At 47.7% G+C, this 16,953-nt stretch overlaps 1 protein-coding gene across 17 annotated transcripts in view; it reads left to right on the top strand.

The window, feature by feature from the left end:
* The window catches only part of ELN (elastin), a 32,054-nt gene extending 23,747 nt beyond the window's left edge, over positions 1-8,307 (top strand). For 10 of the 17 annotated variants that reach the window (XM_039849102.1, XM_039849114.1, XM_039849103.1 and 7 more), the window contains 11 exons: positions 436-567; positions 1,251-1,289; positions 2,752-2,913; positions 2,999-3,058; positions 3,311-3,403; positions 4,141-4,179; positions 4,393-4,446; positions 4,844-4,888; positions 5,263-5,292; positions 5,901-5,951; positions 7,315-8,307. In XM_039849102.1, the coding sequence (XP_039705036.1) occupies positions 436-567; positions 1,251-1,289; positions 2,752-2,913; positions 2,999-3,058; positions 3,311-3,403; positions 4,141-4,179; positions 4,393-4,446; positions 4,844-4,888; positions 5,263-5,292; positions 5,901-5,951; positions 7,315-7,358 (749 nt within the window). In that variant the 3' untranslated portion in view covers positions 7,359-8,307. The remainder of the gene's footprint in view (positions 1-435; positions 568-1,250; positions 1,290-2,751; positions 2,914-2,998; positions 3,059-3,310; positions 3,404-4,140; positions 4,180-4,392; positions 4,447-4,843; positions 4,889-5,262; positions 5,293-5,900; positions 5,952-7,314) is intronic. The other 7 variants (XM_039849110.1, XM_039849106.1, XM_039849109.1 and 4 more) reach the window with 7 other exon arrangements.
* Positions 8,308-16,953: the final 8,646 nt, after the last annotated feature.

The raw sequence follows: 16,953 nt of genomic DNA, 5'->3' as shown, positions 1-16,953 counted from the left end.
GAGGGGTTAGAGGAGCAGATTTGATGTGAGGAAGACCAGGTTCGAATCCTGGGCCCCACAACAGCTGAGTGACCTCTTGAGTTTCCTGTCCTCGTGTGTGACGTGTGGGTGCTGACGGCATCTGCTGCAGAAATTTGTTGGGAGAATTAAATGAGTTCATCCAAGAGGGAAGAGTGGGAGTTTCGGCTGGAAAGGAAAGTGGTGTAGAGTGTGCAGCCCTGAATGCTGGCGGGGGGAGGAGCTGGACTTGGGGGTCAGTGGGAGTTTTAGGAAGGTGGTTCTGGTGGCAGCATAGAGGGCGTATTAAAAAGGAGGAGGCCCCTGAGTGGGTCTGGGCCCCTTTCCTTGGGGCCCGACTCAGTTCCCAGGGCAATACAGCCCCATGGGGCATGCTCCCTGCCTGTTGCCACCACCCCCAATGCCCATCTCCCCCAGAGGCTGCAGCTGGGCTTCCTGCTGGTGTTCCCGGATTTGGAGCTGGTGCCGGCATTCCTGGATTTGGAGTTGGTGCTGGGGTTCCCGGATTTGGAGCTGGTGCTGGTGTTCCAGTCTTTGGGGCAGGTGCAGGTGAGGGGCCTTCTAGGCTGAGCAGAAATGACCCCTGAGCTCAAAGGAGGAAGACTTCACCCTTCCCAGAACATTACCAAATACCTCATCTGGGGGCTCATAGTAAATTCTCCATTAGGTTCTTCTGAGCTGTAAGATATGACTAGGGTAACAGATTGAGGGGAGGCTAGGTGAGGAGGCCTCAGGCTACCAGATGTCAGAGTTGGTACTTCCTCAGTGGAGGGGTCACGGGGCTCCAAATTGAGAAGAAGCCCACTATCCAGGAAAGGAGGCTGGAGGTGCCTGGGCTCAGTGGACATGGGTGGGCCAGCCTGGCTCCCCTTCAGCATTGCACTTGGCAAAGCGGCCACTAGGAACTCCAGTTCTTCACTTGGTGGTTACTGAGCCTGCTCTTCATCCAGTCTCAGGCAGACCACACTGGACCCGGAGGAGATGGGAGGGGGCAGATGGAAGAAGGAGGCACAGTTCAGCCCTCAAGCACCCCCAGGCCAGACTGGCAGAGGCATGGTTAAATACTGGAGCTCTGTACCTGGCAGGGTGAGCTCCTGGATGGAAAGCCATGGCTTCAGGGCTTTAAGAAGAGCAAAGAAGGCCAAGGAAGGCAAGGAGGGCTCCCTGGAGGAAGCAGATCCCCTGAACTCATCTGCTGACCATCCCTTTTTCTTTTCCTCCTTTTTCCGCAGTCCCTGGATCCCTGGCTGCCGCTAAAGCAGCCAAATATGGTGAGTGCCCCCACACAGGACCCTCAGTGGTTGGTTCCACTGCTGCCCCACCATCCTTGACAGCACCTGGTCACCCATGCCCCCTCCCTCTGAGACAGGTCCCAGTGCCCAGAGCCTGCAGCACAGGGCTGGGTTGGTCAGGATGGAAAAGGGCAGTTTCTAAGACACATTCATGATGGTTTAGCAGACCTGGCTCCCACCCACTAAATGCCTAGCTCAACTCCATGCCCACCCCACAACCAAACACTCCCCTCACGTTTGCAACCTCCCTGGGAGCAGTTCCACCCTGGTGAGGACCATGGTCCCTAAGGCCCTTCGGGCCCTCATAGTTTTGTGGGCCCCAGGGCCACAGAGGAGCCAGGGTTGCTGTCAGCTAGGCAGCTTCTGCCTCCTGGCCAGCAGAGCCCCAGCCCCCCACCCGCTTCCCTGTCAGCATGACTGTGCCTGCCACGAGCCACGAGGACGTGGCAGACATGCCTACCCCTCCACTTGGCACTCAGCAGCCCTGGCTGGCCAGACCCACACTGTCTGTGGCCCTTGCATTCCTGGCCTCCTGAGATCCAGGCCGGGGCCTCAGCCAGGGAAACACCAGCCGGCCCCGGCCAGTCCATTTAGGGCCAGTTTCCACCTCGGAAAATCCCAGTTTCCTCAGCCCCTGGCGGCCCTGGTGACCTGTGGGCCCCTCTTCTGTTCCTTGCTGGCTGCTCCGCTGGCCTGTGTCTGGCAGACATTACCAGAGAAACAAAGCAATTAAGAGCACAGGCTCGAGAGCCATTCCCTGCCCACAGGACTTTGAGCATCTTGCTTAACCTCTGCTGTGCCTCAATTTTCTCTTCTGCAAAATGGGGATTATAATAGCACCTTTCCTGTTGCAATGAATAATAAGCAGGCTAACCCATGAGAAGCACTGATGATAACTGTGAAATTCCTGCTGCTGCTACCCCTAGCAGCTCTGCTGCGGACAGTGGTTCAGAACTAGAGTACATTCACAGATGGTGTGTTCTTTTACTCTCCAAACACCCGTAGTGTGAGTGGGATAAGGACCGTCATCTTTAGGGAGACGGGGCTCTGGAACTCAGAGAGTGACAGCTGTCATGAGTGGAGAAATCAAAATTCAAATGAACCCAGGGCTGTCAGAACCAGAGACTAGCGATCCTGCCTCGGCAGCTTTCAGCTACCACTGTGGCCAACTGCGGCTCTGGCTCTAGTGGTAACCTGATGTGTGTGGCGGAGTGGGGGAGTGGAGAGGAGACAGGCAGGCAGGCCAAGGCTCAAGGGAGCCCACTCTTGCCTGATTGGTTAGTGACATGGGCCCAGGTACCTAGGAATGAACTTCTGTCCAGTGCTCCTTTCTACCAGGTCACACGGCCTCGGCCACCTATCTACTTGCTTAGTGATCTTGGGTCAGGGAGACCGTTTCCTTCAGAAATGAAGGGACTGACTCTCCATCTTCTCTCTTCAGGAGCAGGAGTGCCCGGGGCCCTTGGAGTACCCGGAGCCCTTGGAGTACCTGGAGCTCTTGGAGTACCCGGAGCTCTTGGAGTACCCGGAGCTCTTGGAGTACCCGGAGCTCTTGGAGTGCCTGGAGGTCTTGGTGGAGCAGGTATCCCAGGCGGTGTGGCAGGTGAGTTGAAACTCCAGGATGGGCTGAGAGGGGAGGGAGACTGACCCTTGGAGAATCACTTCCTGAGCTCCCTTTGTGTCCCCAGGAGCTGGACCTGCTGCCTTGGCTGCTGCCACCAAAGCTGCTGCCAAAGCTGCCCAGTTTGGTGAGCACTGTTTGAAGGTGGGGGCTGCCACCAGGCAACAGGGTTTGAGGCGCCTCTGACCCTGCACCATGGAGTACTATTCCATGAAATACCCCTGAATCCCTCAGGGGCATCATCTCCCCAGGGCCCAGCCCACCTCCTGGCCCCAGTGCACCCACAAAGGCCCTGGTCCTGGGATAAAAACTTCAGCCCTCCAGAGACAGGCAGCAAGCATCCCACCAGTTAATGTCTAATGCACAGCTCTCTCCACAGGCCTAGGGGGACCTGGTGGGCTTGGAGCTGGAGGACTGGGAATTGGAGGGCTTGGGCCTGGTGGAGCTGTTCCAGGGCTTGGGGGCTTAGGAGGTAAGAGGCTGCTCTGCAATCCGTGAGTACGTAGTGTGTGTGTGTGTGTGTGTGGTGTGTGTGTGTGTGTGTGTGTGTGAGACACAGAGAGATAAACAGAGAACAGAGAGACAGAGAAAGAGAGTGACAAAAAGAGTGACAGAGAGACTTTACTTCCCACCTTGCCACACCCTGCTCAAGCTGTCTTCTCTGCCCCCATCCCAGCCCCACTTCATCTGCAACTCAAGTTCGTGGCAGGTGTGCTCCCTCTCCGAGCTCTCGCAGCATTTAGACAGGGCCTTGCGTAAGCAGAAGCTACAGGGCTGCTTCTTGCAGCTGGGATCCCAACCTTCTCCCTTTCCTCTCTTCTTCCACCAACACGACCACTTAAAGTGGAAGTTCATTACGATAATAATGGTTATGTCCATTTTCTAGAAGAAAACCAAAGCTTGGAGGGAATTACTTCCCCAAAGTCTCTGCCATCCTGTTTGGCCTTGTGTTGACATTTTACTCTTTCTTGGGTCATCATTGTGTCTCCCTATCCAATCCGCCTGAAGTCTCTTCTTGCGTGTGCCGTAAGACCAGACACAAAGTAGGAGCTTAATAAAGACCTTTGGAAAGATGGATGGATGAAGCAGGGGTAGAAGGCTGGTAGGATGAGTCAGTGGGCAGATGGTAAATGGTGAGCAAGCCAGGTAGGAACATGACTCTGGGAAGGAAAGTATATTCCTGAGCCCTCACATGCCCCATCTCCTCAGGTGTGTCCCCTGCTGCAGCTGCTAAAGCAGCCAAATACGGTGAGTGGCTCCCTGCTGCCCTCCCCTGCCCAGGCCCGCAGGCTGCTTATACCCTCTGTCCTGACTGCCCCATCTCCACTCAGCGCAGGCTTCAATCCTGCTTGAAGCACGCCTCATGGCCTGTCCAGGATCTCCCTGACCTAGAACCCAGAGGGGATGCTCAGGGCCCCTTAGACTGTGCCTTGTCCCAACCCCTATCTGCCCTCTTCTCAGGTGCCGCTGGCCTTGGAGGTGTCTTAGGAGCTGCCAGGCCATTCCCAGGTGGAGGTAGGGGCCATCTCTGCTATGAAGTCCTCAGCTCTTCCCAGATCTAGAGGAGGCCTGTTGGGCTAGCAGGGGAAGTCCTGGAGCAGCATCTAGCACAAGGACATGAAAGAGAGATAGGATAGAGGGGACAGTATAGGAGAGGAAATGTCCTGGGCAAAGGGGCAAACCTCAGGGTCAGGGGAGGGGGCACACTGTGGGCCTCAGGCACCACGGTGACAAGCTGAGGCTATGGGGCCCAACATCAGGATGCCAAGTGGAGACAAGTTTTGTGAAGAAAGGCAGTCTGGATATGGGGAAGGGGGTGGGCAGTAGAGAGGAAGTAGTGCTGAGCAGAGAGGAAGAGGGGCCGAGGCTGGAGTGGGACCTGCCTTGTGCCAACCCCAAGTCCCTCCTGCAGGAATTGCAGCAAGACCTGGCTTCGGATTGTCTCCTATTTACCCAGGTATGCCCAGGCTTCCTGCCTTGGGCCCTGTACTGCAGCTCTGGTCCCGTCCTTCCTCCTCCCCTTCTTCATCTCCTACTCAGAATGGATGAGCTAAGCCCTGGGATGGACCCCATAACCTCAGATTACATGAGGCTGGGCCTCCTCTCATTCTTCTCTCCCTCCCTTGCAAGGCCAAGAAGCATAAGCTTTTCTAAAATGCCATGTTCCAGAAGGGGTAAACTGAGGTTCAGAGAGTGCCAGGGACTTCCCTAAAGTCACACAGTGAGTGAAAAGGTCAGGGCTCCCAGAATCCAAGCCCAGAACCTTGCCCCTCTCAGGCTTGGCGGGCTTCTGGAAGTGGCACACTCACAGCCCATCTCCTTGCCTTGCAGGTGGTGGAGTTGGGGGCTTGGGAGTTGGCGGTGAGTCTGCGAGAAGGAAGGGCCCCACTTCAAGCAAGGCCCTGAGCCCCTTTTCTGGGGTTGGGGGGAGAGTCCTTTGAGGGAGTGGCTAGTTTGGCCACAGCTCTCAGCTGGCCTTCTGGTGTCGGGGCTTGAGAGAGCCCTCAGGGGAGTCACAGAAACTGAAAGTTCAGCCCTGGGATGTGAGGACAGGAGGCAAGGATCCTGATTCCTGGAGCTCCCAGCCTGGCACTTGACTGGGTACCAGGTGTGAGACAGGAACTTGGGTCACCTCAGGGCTTGGGGCCTAAGTGGAGAGATTGGCAATTTCCCATAGAAAAGGAAAGAAACTGTAAAGAAGAGTAAGGTCCATCAAGCAGGTGTCCAGGGAGGCCAAAGCCTCCCTGACCCCAGCATGTTCACTGGGGCAAGGCTGAGGCTGGGGGCTGACTTGGGGTGGGAGGCGGGAAGGGTGCCTGCTGAGCTACTCAAACCTCCATGTGTAAGATATGATCCACAAAGCCTTCGGAACCCACTGTGGCAGGATCAAGGACCTGCACATGGAGGGGGCCCTAGGGGAGGCGTGAAAGCCTGGCCCCCCCTCCCAACCCCCACCCTTTCCTCTATAGGCAAACCTCCCAAGCCCTACGGAGGGGCCCTGGGAGCCTTGGGATACCAAGGTGAGTAGAGACCCAACTCCCAGAAAGAGGCAAGGAGGGAAGGGCAGAGACAGAGGCAAAGGCTGGGGCCCATCAGTCTGGGAAAGGGGGTAGCACGTCTGGACTAAGCCTGGCAGGGATTGGGGAGACTGGGGGAGCTGGACACTTCATTCATCCCATCTTCTGTCTTCGACACAGTTGATCAGATCTGGGAGTGAGCCTGAGACCCTCCAGGTTCGCCCTGGCCTGGCCTGGCAGTCCCTCCCTCCCTGCTGCCCACATGCCCCCTGCAGGAAGGAGCCAAGGGAAAGAGAAGGGAGGAGGAGAAGGGAAGAATTCAGAGGGGCAGAGACAGAGAGAGAAAATGAATGAGACAATGGGAGCCCTAGAGTTAGAGAAATCTGAAGTATTGGCAAGGGAACCCCAAGTGCCCAGGCTGGGCAGAGTGGGAAGAGACTATCATCTGGCCACGCCCTTGCTCAAAGACACAGACATGTCTCTGGGAGTGTGTGGGAAGGGTCCAGATAACCACCCCCCAGTTCCTCCCAGTAATACCCAAAAGAGACACAAAGAAGCCCCAGCTCTGCCCCTGCGGTCACTCAGGCTGTGGACTCCCTTCCACTCTCACCTGCTTCCTGATACATAGATGAGGCAGTTGAGGCCAAGGTGTGGAGAGGCAGAGGCAAGACTAGCCTGACCCTTTCCTGGATGCTTGCAGCCCTGTTTTGTTGCTTTCAAACTCTGGATGAGCTTCACAGGAATGCCTGTCCCTGCCCCACTTGGCTGCTCACTGCCACCAGGTGGTGGTAACGAGCCATGTCGAGCTCCCGCAGGAGTAGGAACTTCCCCGGTCTCCACTACCAGACGATGTGCCTTGATGATTAGAAACAAGATTTATTAGTCAGACCCTGCCCAGGAAGGGCTGGAGTCCTGGGTTCCAGTCCCAGGTCAGCCACTGACTGTGGATGAGTAAGAACCTCCCTCTCTTTGAGCCTCAGTTTACTTATTTGGGGCACTCATGTTTATCATGCCATTTCCCTTGAGGGGGAGCTGCTCTGAGTGACTCGCTAAAGGCTTCCCAGGTGCAGTAGACTCAGAGTATAGAGACCTTATCCAAGCCTGGTCCTTCTCAGACCTGGCCCTATCCCACGCCCTTCTCCGAGCCTTGGTTTCATCAACCCCATCTTGAGCCCTGCTCTCACCCACCTGTCCATTGGGAGTTTGGACAATGAGAGCTTGGCTTGGATCGGAGCCCAGGCTTCTGATGGCTTCTTGGAGCCTCAGTTCCCCACTGTGAGGATACTGGGGTTGGTCAGTGGGCAGTGGCTTGAGCAGCAAAGAGGAGGGGCCGGACTGACCATTGCATGTGCCTTCTCCCACCTAGGTGGGGCCTGCCTGGGGAAATCCTGTGGCCGGAAGAGAAAGTGAGCTTCCCAGGACCCCTGACTCACGACCTCATCAACGTTGGTGCTACTGCTTGGTGGAGAATGTAAACCCTTTGTGACACCCCTCCCATGCCCCCTCCTAAGTCCCCACCCCTGGAGGGGACAGGGCTGGCCGGGCGGACTTGGAAATCCACAGGACAAAGAAACAAGAACGGTGGCCAAGTGGGCCCCGGGAACCCCCCACACACACTTTAGAGGCAAGGGGTTGGTGGGCTTGCCCCCGCCTACTTCCTACCCAGTAGCTCCCCCTCCATACACTCTCCATCTCCAGGGGAACTTGGTGCTAAGTGCTGGTGCTTTCATCTTCCTGAGGGGAGGGAGGAGGGAAGGGCGGCCCTTCAGGGAACCCCCTCCCCGGGGCTCCTCTGATAATGGTGCGGACACTTCCTGGGCAGTCCCACCTCCCTCTGCCCACCAGGACCCACCCTTGGCTGCGGTCCAATTGGTACCCAAGCATCGAAAACCTCAAGCTGGATTCCGTCACACCATCTCTTGGCCCCCTTGGCCCCCGCTCCCCCCACCAATCACTATTCCCCACATCTGGGACACCTTCAGATCAGAAGAACCCCGTTGGGAATAGCTCTCTTGCTCTTGTGGAATTCATCCACCCATCTGTCCATCCGTCCATCCATCCTTGTCCCCAGCTGACCACTAGCTGGCCGGGTGCTCTCACCATCATCCTGGTTAACCTGTCATGGCAGCCTGTTCCCTGCCTCTGCCCCACTACATATGAAGGGGCCTAGGGTGTGAGGGGCTGTGCCAGCTGGGGTGGCAGGAATCTCCTCCCCAATCTGGGTCCCTCCCACGCAGTACTGTATCCCCCGTCCCTCCCTCGAGCCACTGTATTTCACAGCATTTCCCAGCCCCTGCCCTGCCCATCTCTTTGTGTCTCGCTGTGATAGATCAATAAATATTTTATTTTTTGTCCTGGATATTTGGGGATTATTTTTGATTGTCGATGTTCTGTCTTGGTTTTATTTTTGTGGTTAACTGAAAAAGAATTTTTTTTTTTTTCTGATTTGGGGAGCTATATCCCCAGTAGAAAATTCATTTTAATCACTTTGGTATAACTCTGGATGAAACACACATTTTTTTAATAAGAAAAGAGAATTAACTGCTTCAGAAAAGACTAATAAATGAAAACTTTTTAAAGGAAACTGTGTCTTGGCCTCCTTTGTAATCTTTCATCTGCCTTCAGCTCCTGGCCCAGGTAGGGAACAGGGCTCAACCTTGGGAAACCTCCAATATTCAAGGTGTATTTGGGGAAGCTGCTTACCAGAATCCCCTACTGTTGGCTTCTGGTGTATGATCCTTCTCCAAGTTCAGCTTGTCCTTTAACAATAAAAGCCACTTTGTAGGGGAAGTGGGGCAGCCAGCTCCACACACACTCACCCACGGTGGGTCTCCTATAGAGGCCACCTCACCCACGCAGCCATACCTTCTCCAACCCTCGCCCCATAGGACCAAGACCTTGAGCACAGAGTTTCGTGGGTGGCCTCTGAGCACTGAGGGTACAGCTAGAGGGGTAGAGGAAACAAAAGCGACCCTTCTCCAGACCAAACCCCTGGCCTTGGTGAATAGCCGTGCAGAAAGGGGGAAATAGCCCCACCTAAGAAAACCAAAAGACATATTTCCCTCTGAAACATCCACTCTAAGGAAGGCTCTCTCACACACATGGCTATGTAAGGCACCGCTTAACTTCTTTACAGAATATAACAAATGTCATCTTGCAGGTGGCACTGGGAGACTCAGTACCACCCTTAGATGCACCCATTCCCAAGGACATTCCCCTCCCTTTAGGGCCAGAAATCTACAGGGCCTGAGAACATACCTACAATTCCCTTCTAAACTACACTCTGGGAACCAGATTCTGGAATTCCCTTCCCAAACCATCAAGTCCACTTCCCTGGCCCATATGGGCTCGTGCCTGCTTCTAATCTCCTGAAGAAGGACCCCACCCCTAAGCCAGAAGTGTGGCAAGGGAGCTGTTTGTTGGGAATGTGTGTAGAATTTGCTAGGCAGACTGAAGTATCTTGCATTTGTTTATGAGGACTCTCGCGGTGCCAGGAGTTGGGATGGAAAGAGAAAGAGGGTGGGAAGATATTCAGGGATAGCTTTCTAGAGGATAGTAGAGCACAAAAGCAATTTATCAGACAAAGACTAGAGCAGGAAGGATGCCGTGCCTTTGGGGCAGGGAGAGCAGCCCATGCAAAGGCCTAGAAGGCAGGCAAGACAGCATGAGTGCCTAGTGGGACCAGACAGAGCTAAGGAAAGATGGAGGAACGATCCGAAGGCGGTAGAGGTGAGTTCACCGAGACCCAAAGGGAGTTGCTGTAACAGTAAGTGAGAAGCAATAGCCTTCCCAAGAGTAGTGGCAAAGGAGATGCAATCATTCATTTATTTGTTCAACAAAAATATCCCTTGCTGGTACCTCTTTAGCCCTCTGGCCTCCAAAAATTGGCCAGCCCCAGCTGGGGGCCTCCTTGCTTCGGTTTCCCATGGTTCATGGCTTCAAATACCACCTACGCACTAGCATCTCCCAAATACCTCTAGCATAGGCCTCTTCCCAGAGCTGCAGACTTGCACATCCAAAGCTAATTCTTAATATCTCTACCTGGAAGTCTCATAGGCAGCCCTGAGAAGCACAGTTCCCTCCACCCCCAAAAAACATGCTCCCTTTCCCACCTTTCCCATCTCAGTAAATGATAGCTCTGGGGCATTAGGCTGGTGGCTTGGAGCCACCTCTGACTCCTCTCCTCTCACTCCCCACAGCAGATGCACCAGCAAATCCTGCAGCGCTGCCTTCAGAAGATATCGAGAGTCCAGCCACTTCTCACAACCTCCAGGGGCCATGCCCTGGTCTGCCAGCAGCTAGTGCCTGGATTACTGACAGCTTCCTAACTGGGCTGCCCGATTTTGCCCTGGCTCCCTTCAACCTTCTCTCCATGCAGCAGCCAAAACAATCCTCTTAAAACATAAGTCAGCTCAGGTCAGGCGTCTGCTCAAAATACTGTACTCATCTCACTCAGGGTCAAAGCCAGAGGCCTTTCAATGGTCCAGAAGCCCCTACCTGAGTTGCACCAGCTGTTCTGACCTCACATCTTGCTACTCAGCCCACAGCCGGGCCATACAGAGGCCCTCTCTTTCATCATATAGGCAGCAGCCTCTGCCTCCCTCCCTCTACTGCCCACAGCAGGCCTCCACATCTGCTCTCTCCTGTTCAGAATGCTCTTCCCTCAGCTGTCAACGTGGCTCCCTCATTTCCTTCAGGTCTTGATTCAAATGTCACCCTCTCAAGATGTCATTCCCTACCTACTTTCTAAAATAGCAAACTGTACCCTCCCCTATGCAGCACTCTCTCACCTGCCTCTGCCTTCTCTTTCTCCAGAGCACCCGCGTGGCACCATAGAGTTTCCTTCTTTGTTTATTGTCTGACTTTGAATATCAGAATGTAAACTCCCTGAAGATAGACAGTTTTAAAACAAAATCAATAAACTCTCTGCTTTCATTATTTACATACTCTGGTAGAGAGATAGTAAGGAAATGTGCTAAGCTGATAATAACTCCAAAGATATACAGGTCCTAATTGCTGGAGCCTTATAAATATTACTGTATTTACCTGCTTGGGCTGCCATAACAAAGTACCACAGACTGGGTGGCTTTAACAAGAGATATTTATTTGCACGTTGTTCTGAAGGCTAGAAGTCCAAATCAAGTTGTAGGCAGGGTTGGTACCTTCTGAGGTCTCCCTCCTTGGCTTGTAGATGGCTATCTTCTCCCTGCATCCTCACATCATCTTCCCTCTGTGCATTTCTGTGTCCTAATTTCCTCTTCTTGAGAAAGACATCAGTTCTATTGGATTAGGGTCTACCTTAATAACCTCATTTTAAACTGATTGCCTCTTTAAAGACTCTATCTCTAAACACAATCACATCATCAGGTGCTGGGGATTAGGACTTCAACATATGAATTAGGGTGGGAGGCAATTCACCCCATATGTGATTAAGAATCTTTTGTTGAGGGAGATTATCCTATATTATCAGGATGTGCCCTAAATGCAATCACATGTATTCTCATAAGAAGCTGAAAGAATTGTATGCCCACAAACTGGATAACCTACAAGAAGTTGATAAATTCCTAAAAACATAAAACCTACCAAGACTGAATCATGAAGAAATAGAAAATCTGAACAGATCAATAATAAGTAAGAAGGTTAAAGCAGAAATCAAAAACTTCCCAATAAAGAAAAGCTGGGCCCAGACATCTTCACTGGTGAAGTCTACCAAACATTTAAAGAAGAATTAACACCAATCCTCCTGAAACTCTTCCAAAAAATCAAAGAGGAGAGAACACTTCCAAGTTCATTCTAAGAGACCAGCATTATTACCCTGATACCAAAGGCAAAGACACTACAAGAAAAGAAAACTACAGAGACACAACATCAGCAAGATGGCAAAAAAAAAAAAAAAAAAAAGTCTTTAGACCACGCTTCCTTATAGAAACCGCTCTAAAACTCATATGGAACCACAAAAGACCCCAAATAGCCAAAGCAATCTTGAGCAGGAAGAACAAAGCTGGAGACATCACACTTTCTGATTTCAAAATATATTATAAAGCTACAGTAATAAAAACAGATACATAGACCAATGGAACAGAATAGAGAGCCCAGAAATAAATCCATGCATTTATAATCAACTAATCTTTGACAAAGGTCCAAAAAACACACAATGGAGTAAGGATAGTCTTTTCAATAACTGGTGTTGGAAAAAATGGATATTGGTCATTCAGATGCAGAAAAATGAAATTAGACCCTTATCTCACATCATACACAAAAGTCCACTTAAAATGTAATCAAGACAAACAGAGGACCTGAAACTGTAAAACCACCAGAAGAAAACATAGGAAAAAGCTTTTTGGCATTGGTCAAAGCAATAATTTTTTTGAATATGACCCCACAAACAGACAATAAAAGTAAAAATAGACAAATGATAGTGCATCAAACAAAAGCTTCTGTACAGCAAAAGAAACAATTAACAGGGTAAAGAGACAATCTATGAAATGGAAGAAAATATTTCCAAACAATACATTTGACACAGGCTAATATTTAAAACATATAGGAAACAACTAATAGCAAAACAAAACAAAACAAAAAACACATAACTTGCTTTTAAAATCAGCAAAGAACCTGAATAGACTTTTCTCAGAAGACATACAAATAGCCAAAAGGCACATGAAAAGGTACTCAACATCACCAATCACCAGGTAATGCAAATGCAAATCAAAACCTCAATGATATCACCTCACACCTGTTAGAATGGCTATTATGGAAAAACAAGAGGTAACACGTGTTGGAGAAGATGTGAAGAAAAGGGAACCCTTGGACACTGATGGTGGGAATGCCAACAATTAGAACAGCTACTATGGAAAACAGTGTGGCGATGTCTTAAAAAATTAAAAACATAACTACTGCATGATACAGAAATCCCACTTCTGGCTATACGTGCAAAGAAAATCCAATCAGTATCTAAAAGAGATATCTGAACTTCCATGTTTCTTGCAGCATTACTCACCATAGACAAGATAAGGAAACAACCTAAGTATCCATCAACAGATGAATGGATGAAGGAAACGTGTTGTATATGTATAATAGAATATTGTTCATTCTTAACAAAGAAGAAAAGCCTGCCATTTGCAACAACATGGATGAACTGGGAAGACATTATGCCAAGTAAAATAAGCCAGAAACAGAAAGACAAATATTGCATATTACTTACATGTGGAATCTAAAGAAGTAGAAGTCACAGAAGCAGAGAGTAGAATGGTGGTTGTCAGGGGCTAGGGAGTAGGGGAAATAGGGAGATGCTGGTCAAAGGGAACAAAGTTTCAGTTACACAATTATAAGTTCTGGAGATCTAATATACAGCACAGTGACAACTATAGTACTATATTGTATACTTAAAATTTTCTGAGTGGACTTTAAGTGTTCTCACTACAAAAAAAAGCACCTATGTCAAAAACCAACTATTTCAGGTGGTTTTTGAAATGTTAATTAGCTTGATTGTGGTAATCATTTCACAATGTATATGTACATAAAAACATATTGGACAACTTAAAATAGACAATGTTTATTTGTCAATTATACCTCAATCAAACTAAATATTTCAATTGATTAAAAGACAACTACAGACCAATATTCCTGATGAATATTGATAAAAATCTTCAATAAAATTCTAGCAAACTAAGAGCAACATTAAAAGGATTATATACCATGACCAGGTGGGATTTATTCCTGGAAGGCAAAGATGATTCAACATCTAAAAATCAACCAATATAACACACTACATTAACAGAATGAAGGATAAAAATCACGTGATCATCTCAATAGATGCGGAAAAGCATTTGACAATATTTAACACCCTTTCATGATAAAAACCACTCAACAAACTAGGAATAGAAGGAAATTGCTTCAACATAATAAAAGCCATACAAGACAAGCCCATAGCTAAAATCATATTCAATGATCAAAAACTGCAATTTTTTCCTCTGAGATCAGGAATATAAAAAATATGTCCATTCTCGCCACTTCTATTCAACATAGTATGAGAATTTCTGTACAAAACAATCGGGCAAGAAAAAGAAATAAAAAGCATCCAAATTGGAAATAAATAAAATTATCTCTGTTCATGGATATCTCTGTTCATGGATATCTCTGTTCATGGATATCTCTGTTCAAGATTACACACACACACACACACACACACACACCTGTTAGAACTAATAAATGAATTCAGGAAAGTTGCAGGATACAAACTTAACACACACAAAAAAATCAGTTGCCGAAAAAACTGGGAAATTCATTAATTAAAAATAAATCAGTTGTGTTTTTACATACTTACAAACAATCCAAAAAGATATTAAACCAATCCCATTTACAATAATGTCAAAAAGAATAAAAGTCTTAGGAATAAATTTAACCCTGGAAGAGAAAGACTTGTACATTGAAAACTAGAAACATTGCTGAAAGAAATTAAAGAAGACACAAATATATAAAAAGATCCCATATTCATGGATTGAAAGACTTAATATCGTTAAAATGTCCAAAATACCCAAAGCCATCTACAGAGTTAATGCAATCTCCATCAGAATTCCAATGGTATCTTTTGCAGAAATAGAAAAATTCATCCCCAAATCTCAAGGACCAAATAATTTTGAAAAAGAACAACAAAGTTGGAGGACTCACACTTCCTGATTTCAAAACATATTAAAAAGTAATCAAATTAAACAGTAATCAAAACAATATGGTATTGGCATAAAGACAGATCAACGGAATAGAATAGAGAGCCCAGAGAAAAACCTTCACATATTTGGTCAAATGATCTTTGACAAGGATGCCAGGAACACTCAATGAAGAAAGGGCAATCTCTTCAACAAATGGTGTTGGGAAAACTGAATACCACGCAAAGGAAGTTAAACCCTTACCTTACACCATAGACAAAAATTAACTCAAAATGGATTGAAGATTTAAACATAAGACTCAAAACTATAAGTTTCCTCTAGGAAAATTCTATGTTTCCTAGCAAAAATACAGAGGGAAGTCTTCATGACATTGGATTTGGCGATGATTTTTAAGATATGACACAAATAGCACAAGCAACAAAAAAGGCAAATGAAACTATATCAGACTTAAAACTTCTGTGCATCAAAGGACAGAGTCAACATAGTAAAAAGACAACCTGCAGAGCCAGAGAAAATATTTGCAAACCATATACATGATAAAAAGTTAATATTCAGAATATATAAAAAACTCCTACAACTCAACAACAATAAATCAAATAACTGGATTAAAAAATGGGCAAAGGACTTCAATAGACATTTCTCCAAAGATAATATACAAATGGCCAACAAACAATTGAAAAGATGCCCAACGTCACTAACCAGCAGAGAAATGCAAGTCAAAACCAATGAAATATTACTTCACATCTATTACAATGGTTACCATCAAAAAAGCAGAAAATAACAAGTATTGACAAAGATGTGGAGAAATTGGAACCACTGTATGCTATTGGTGGGAACACAAAATGGTGAAGCCTCTGTGAAAAACAGTGTGGAGAGTCCTCAAAAACTTGAAAATAGAACTATATCATATGATTCAGCAATCCCACCTCTGGGTATTTATCCAAAAGAATTGAAATTAAGGTCTCTTAAGAAATATTTGCACACTAATGTTCTTAATAGCACTATTCACAATAGCCAAGAGGTGAAAGCAACCTACATGTCTACAGATGGATAAATGGATAAACAAAATGTGATACATACATACAATGGAATATTATTCAGCTTTAAAAGAAAAAGAAACGTCAGATGCTAAAACATGGAAGAACCTAGAGGATAGTATGCTAAGTGAAATAAGCCAGTCACGAGACAAATATTGTATGATTCTACTTATACGCGGCATCTAAAATAACCAGATTAATAGAAACAGAAAGTAGAATAGTGGTTACCATAAAATGAGAGAGGAGGAGAAGGCAGTTGTTGTTTAATGTGTACTGAATTTTAGATTTGCAAGATGAAAAGTTTTGGAGATTTGTTTCACAACAGTATAAATATACTTAGCACTATTGAAATGTACACTTAAAATGGTTAAGATGGTAAATTTACATTATGTGTTCTTTACTGCAATTTTTTTAAAAAACAAGAAGAAGCTGGAAGAGGAAAGGAACTGATTCTCCTCTAGAGCCTCTGGAAAAAGTGCAGCCCTTGACTTTGGCTCAGGAAAACTGATTTGGGACTTCTGGCCTTCAGAACTGTGAGAAAATTAATTTCTGTTGTTTTAAGGGCCAAGTTTGTGGTAATTTATTATGACAGCCACAGGAAACTAATACAGTGAATAAGTGATTAATTCTAATGGCAGGTGAATCTCTGCTACGAAGATTAAAAGCCAGGGAAGGAGAGAGTGACAAAGAATGTTAAATTACTTGGACTGGTTGGGGATGCCTGACCTCAGGCCAAAGACTCTGTGATAAGCACCTGCCCGGGAAGTCAGAACAGCAGAGAGGTGTACCTTGGTTAACAAAAGTGAGCAAGGAGTGAAGAAATAAGTGCAAAGAAGTAGCCAGGGGTTAGGTTCTATAAGGGTCAAAGTAAGGGCTTTGGATTTGAAAGCAAGGAAATGTCATACCTTGTCCCATGTGTGGGGCTCTGAAGGGTAACAGGGGGACAGACTTGGGGCTGTTGCACTGAAAGCCCAGCTAGACAAAGGAGAAGGGAGAAGTGACGGAATTCTGGATTTATGTTGTACAAAGAGCCAATAGGATTTGCTGATGGATCAGATGCAAGGAGTAGGGAGAATGAGACAAGTTGAGGATGCTTGCAAGTTTGGGCCTGAACTACACTAGATGATGGTGGTAGCATTTACCGAGATGAGAAACACCTGGGTGGAGCAAATCTGGGAACAAATTAAGAACTCTGGCCTGGATGCATTAAGGTGGAGGTGCCCATTTGTCATCCAAGTGAAGATGCCAAGTAGACATCTGGGTCCTTTTGTCTGCAATTCAAGGAGAGGAGAGGGAGTCACTGAG

This window comes from Pteropus medius, unplaced genomic scaffold (assembly GCF_902729225.1).
Source record: "Pteropus medius unplaced genomic scaffold, Ma_sr-lr_union100, whole genome shotgun sequence".
Classification (NCBI taxonomy): domain Eukaryota; kingdom Metazoa; phylum Chordata; class Mammalia; order Chiroptera; family Pteropodidae; genus Pteropus; species Pteropus medius.
Note: the sequence above shows the minus strand (reverse complement) of the source record. Positions and strands in the feature narration are given on the sequence as shown.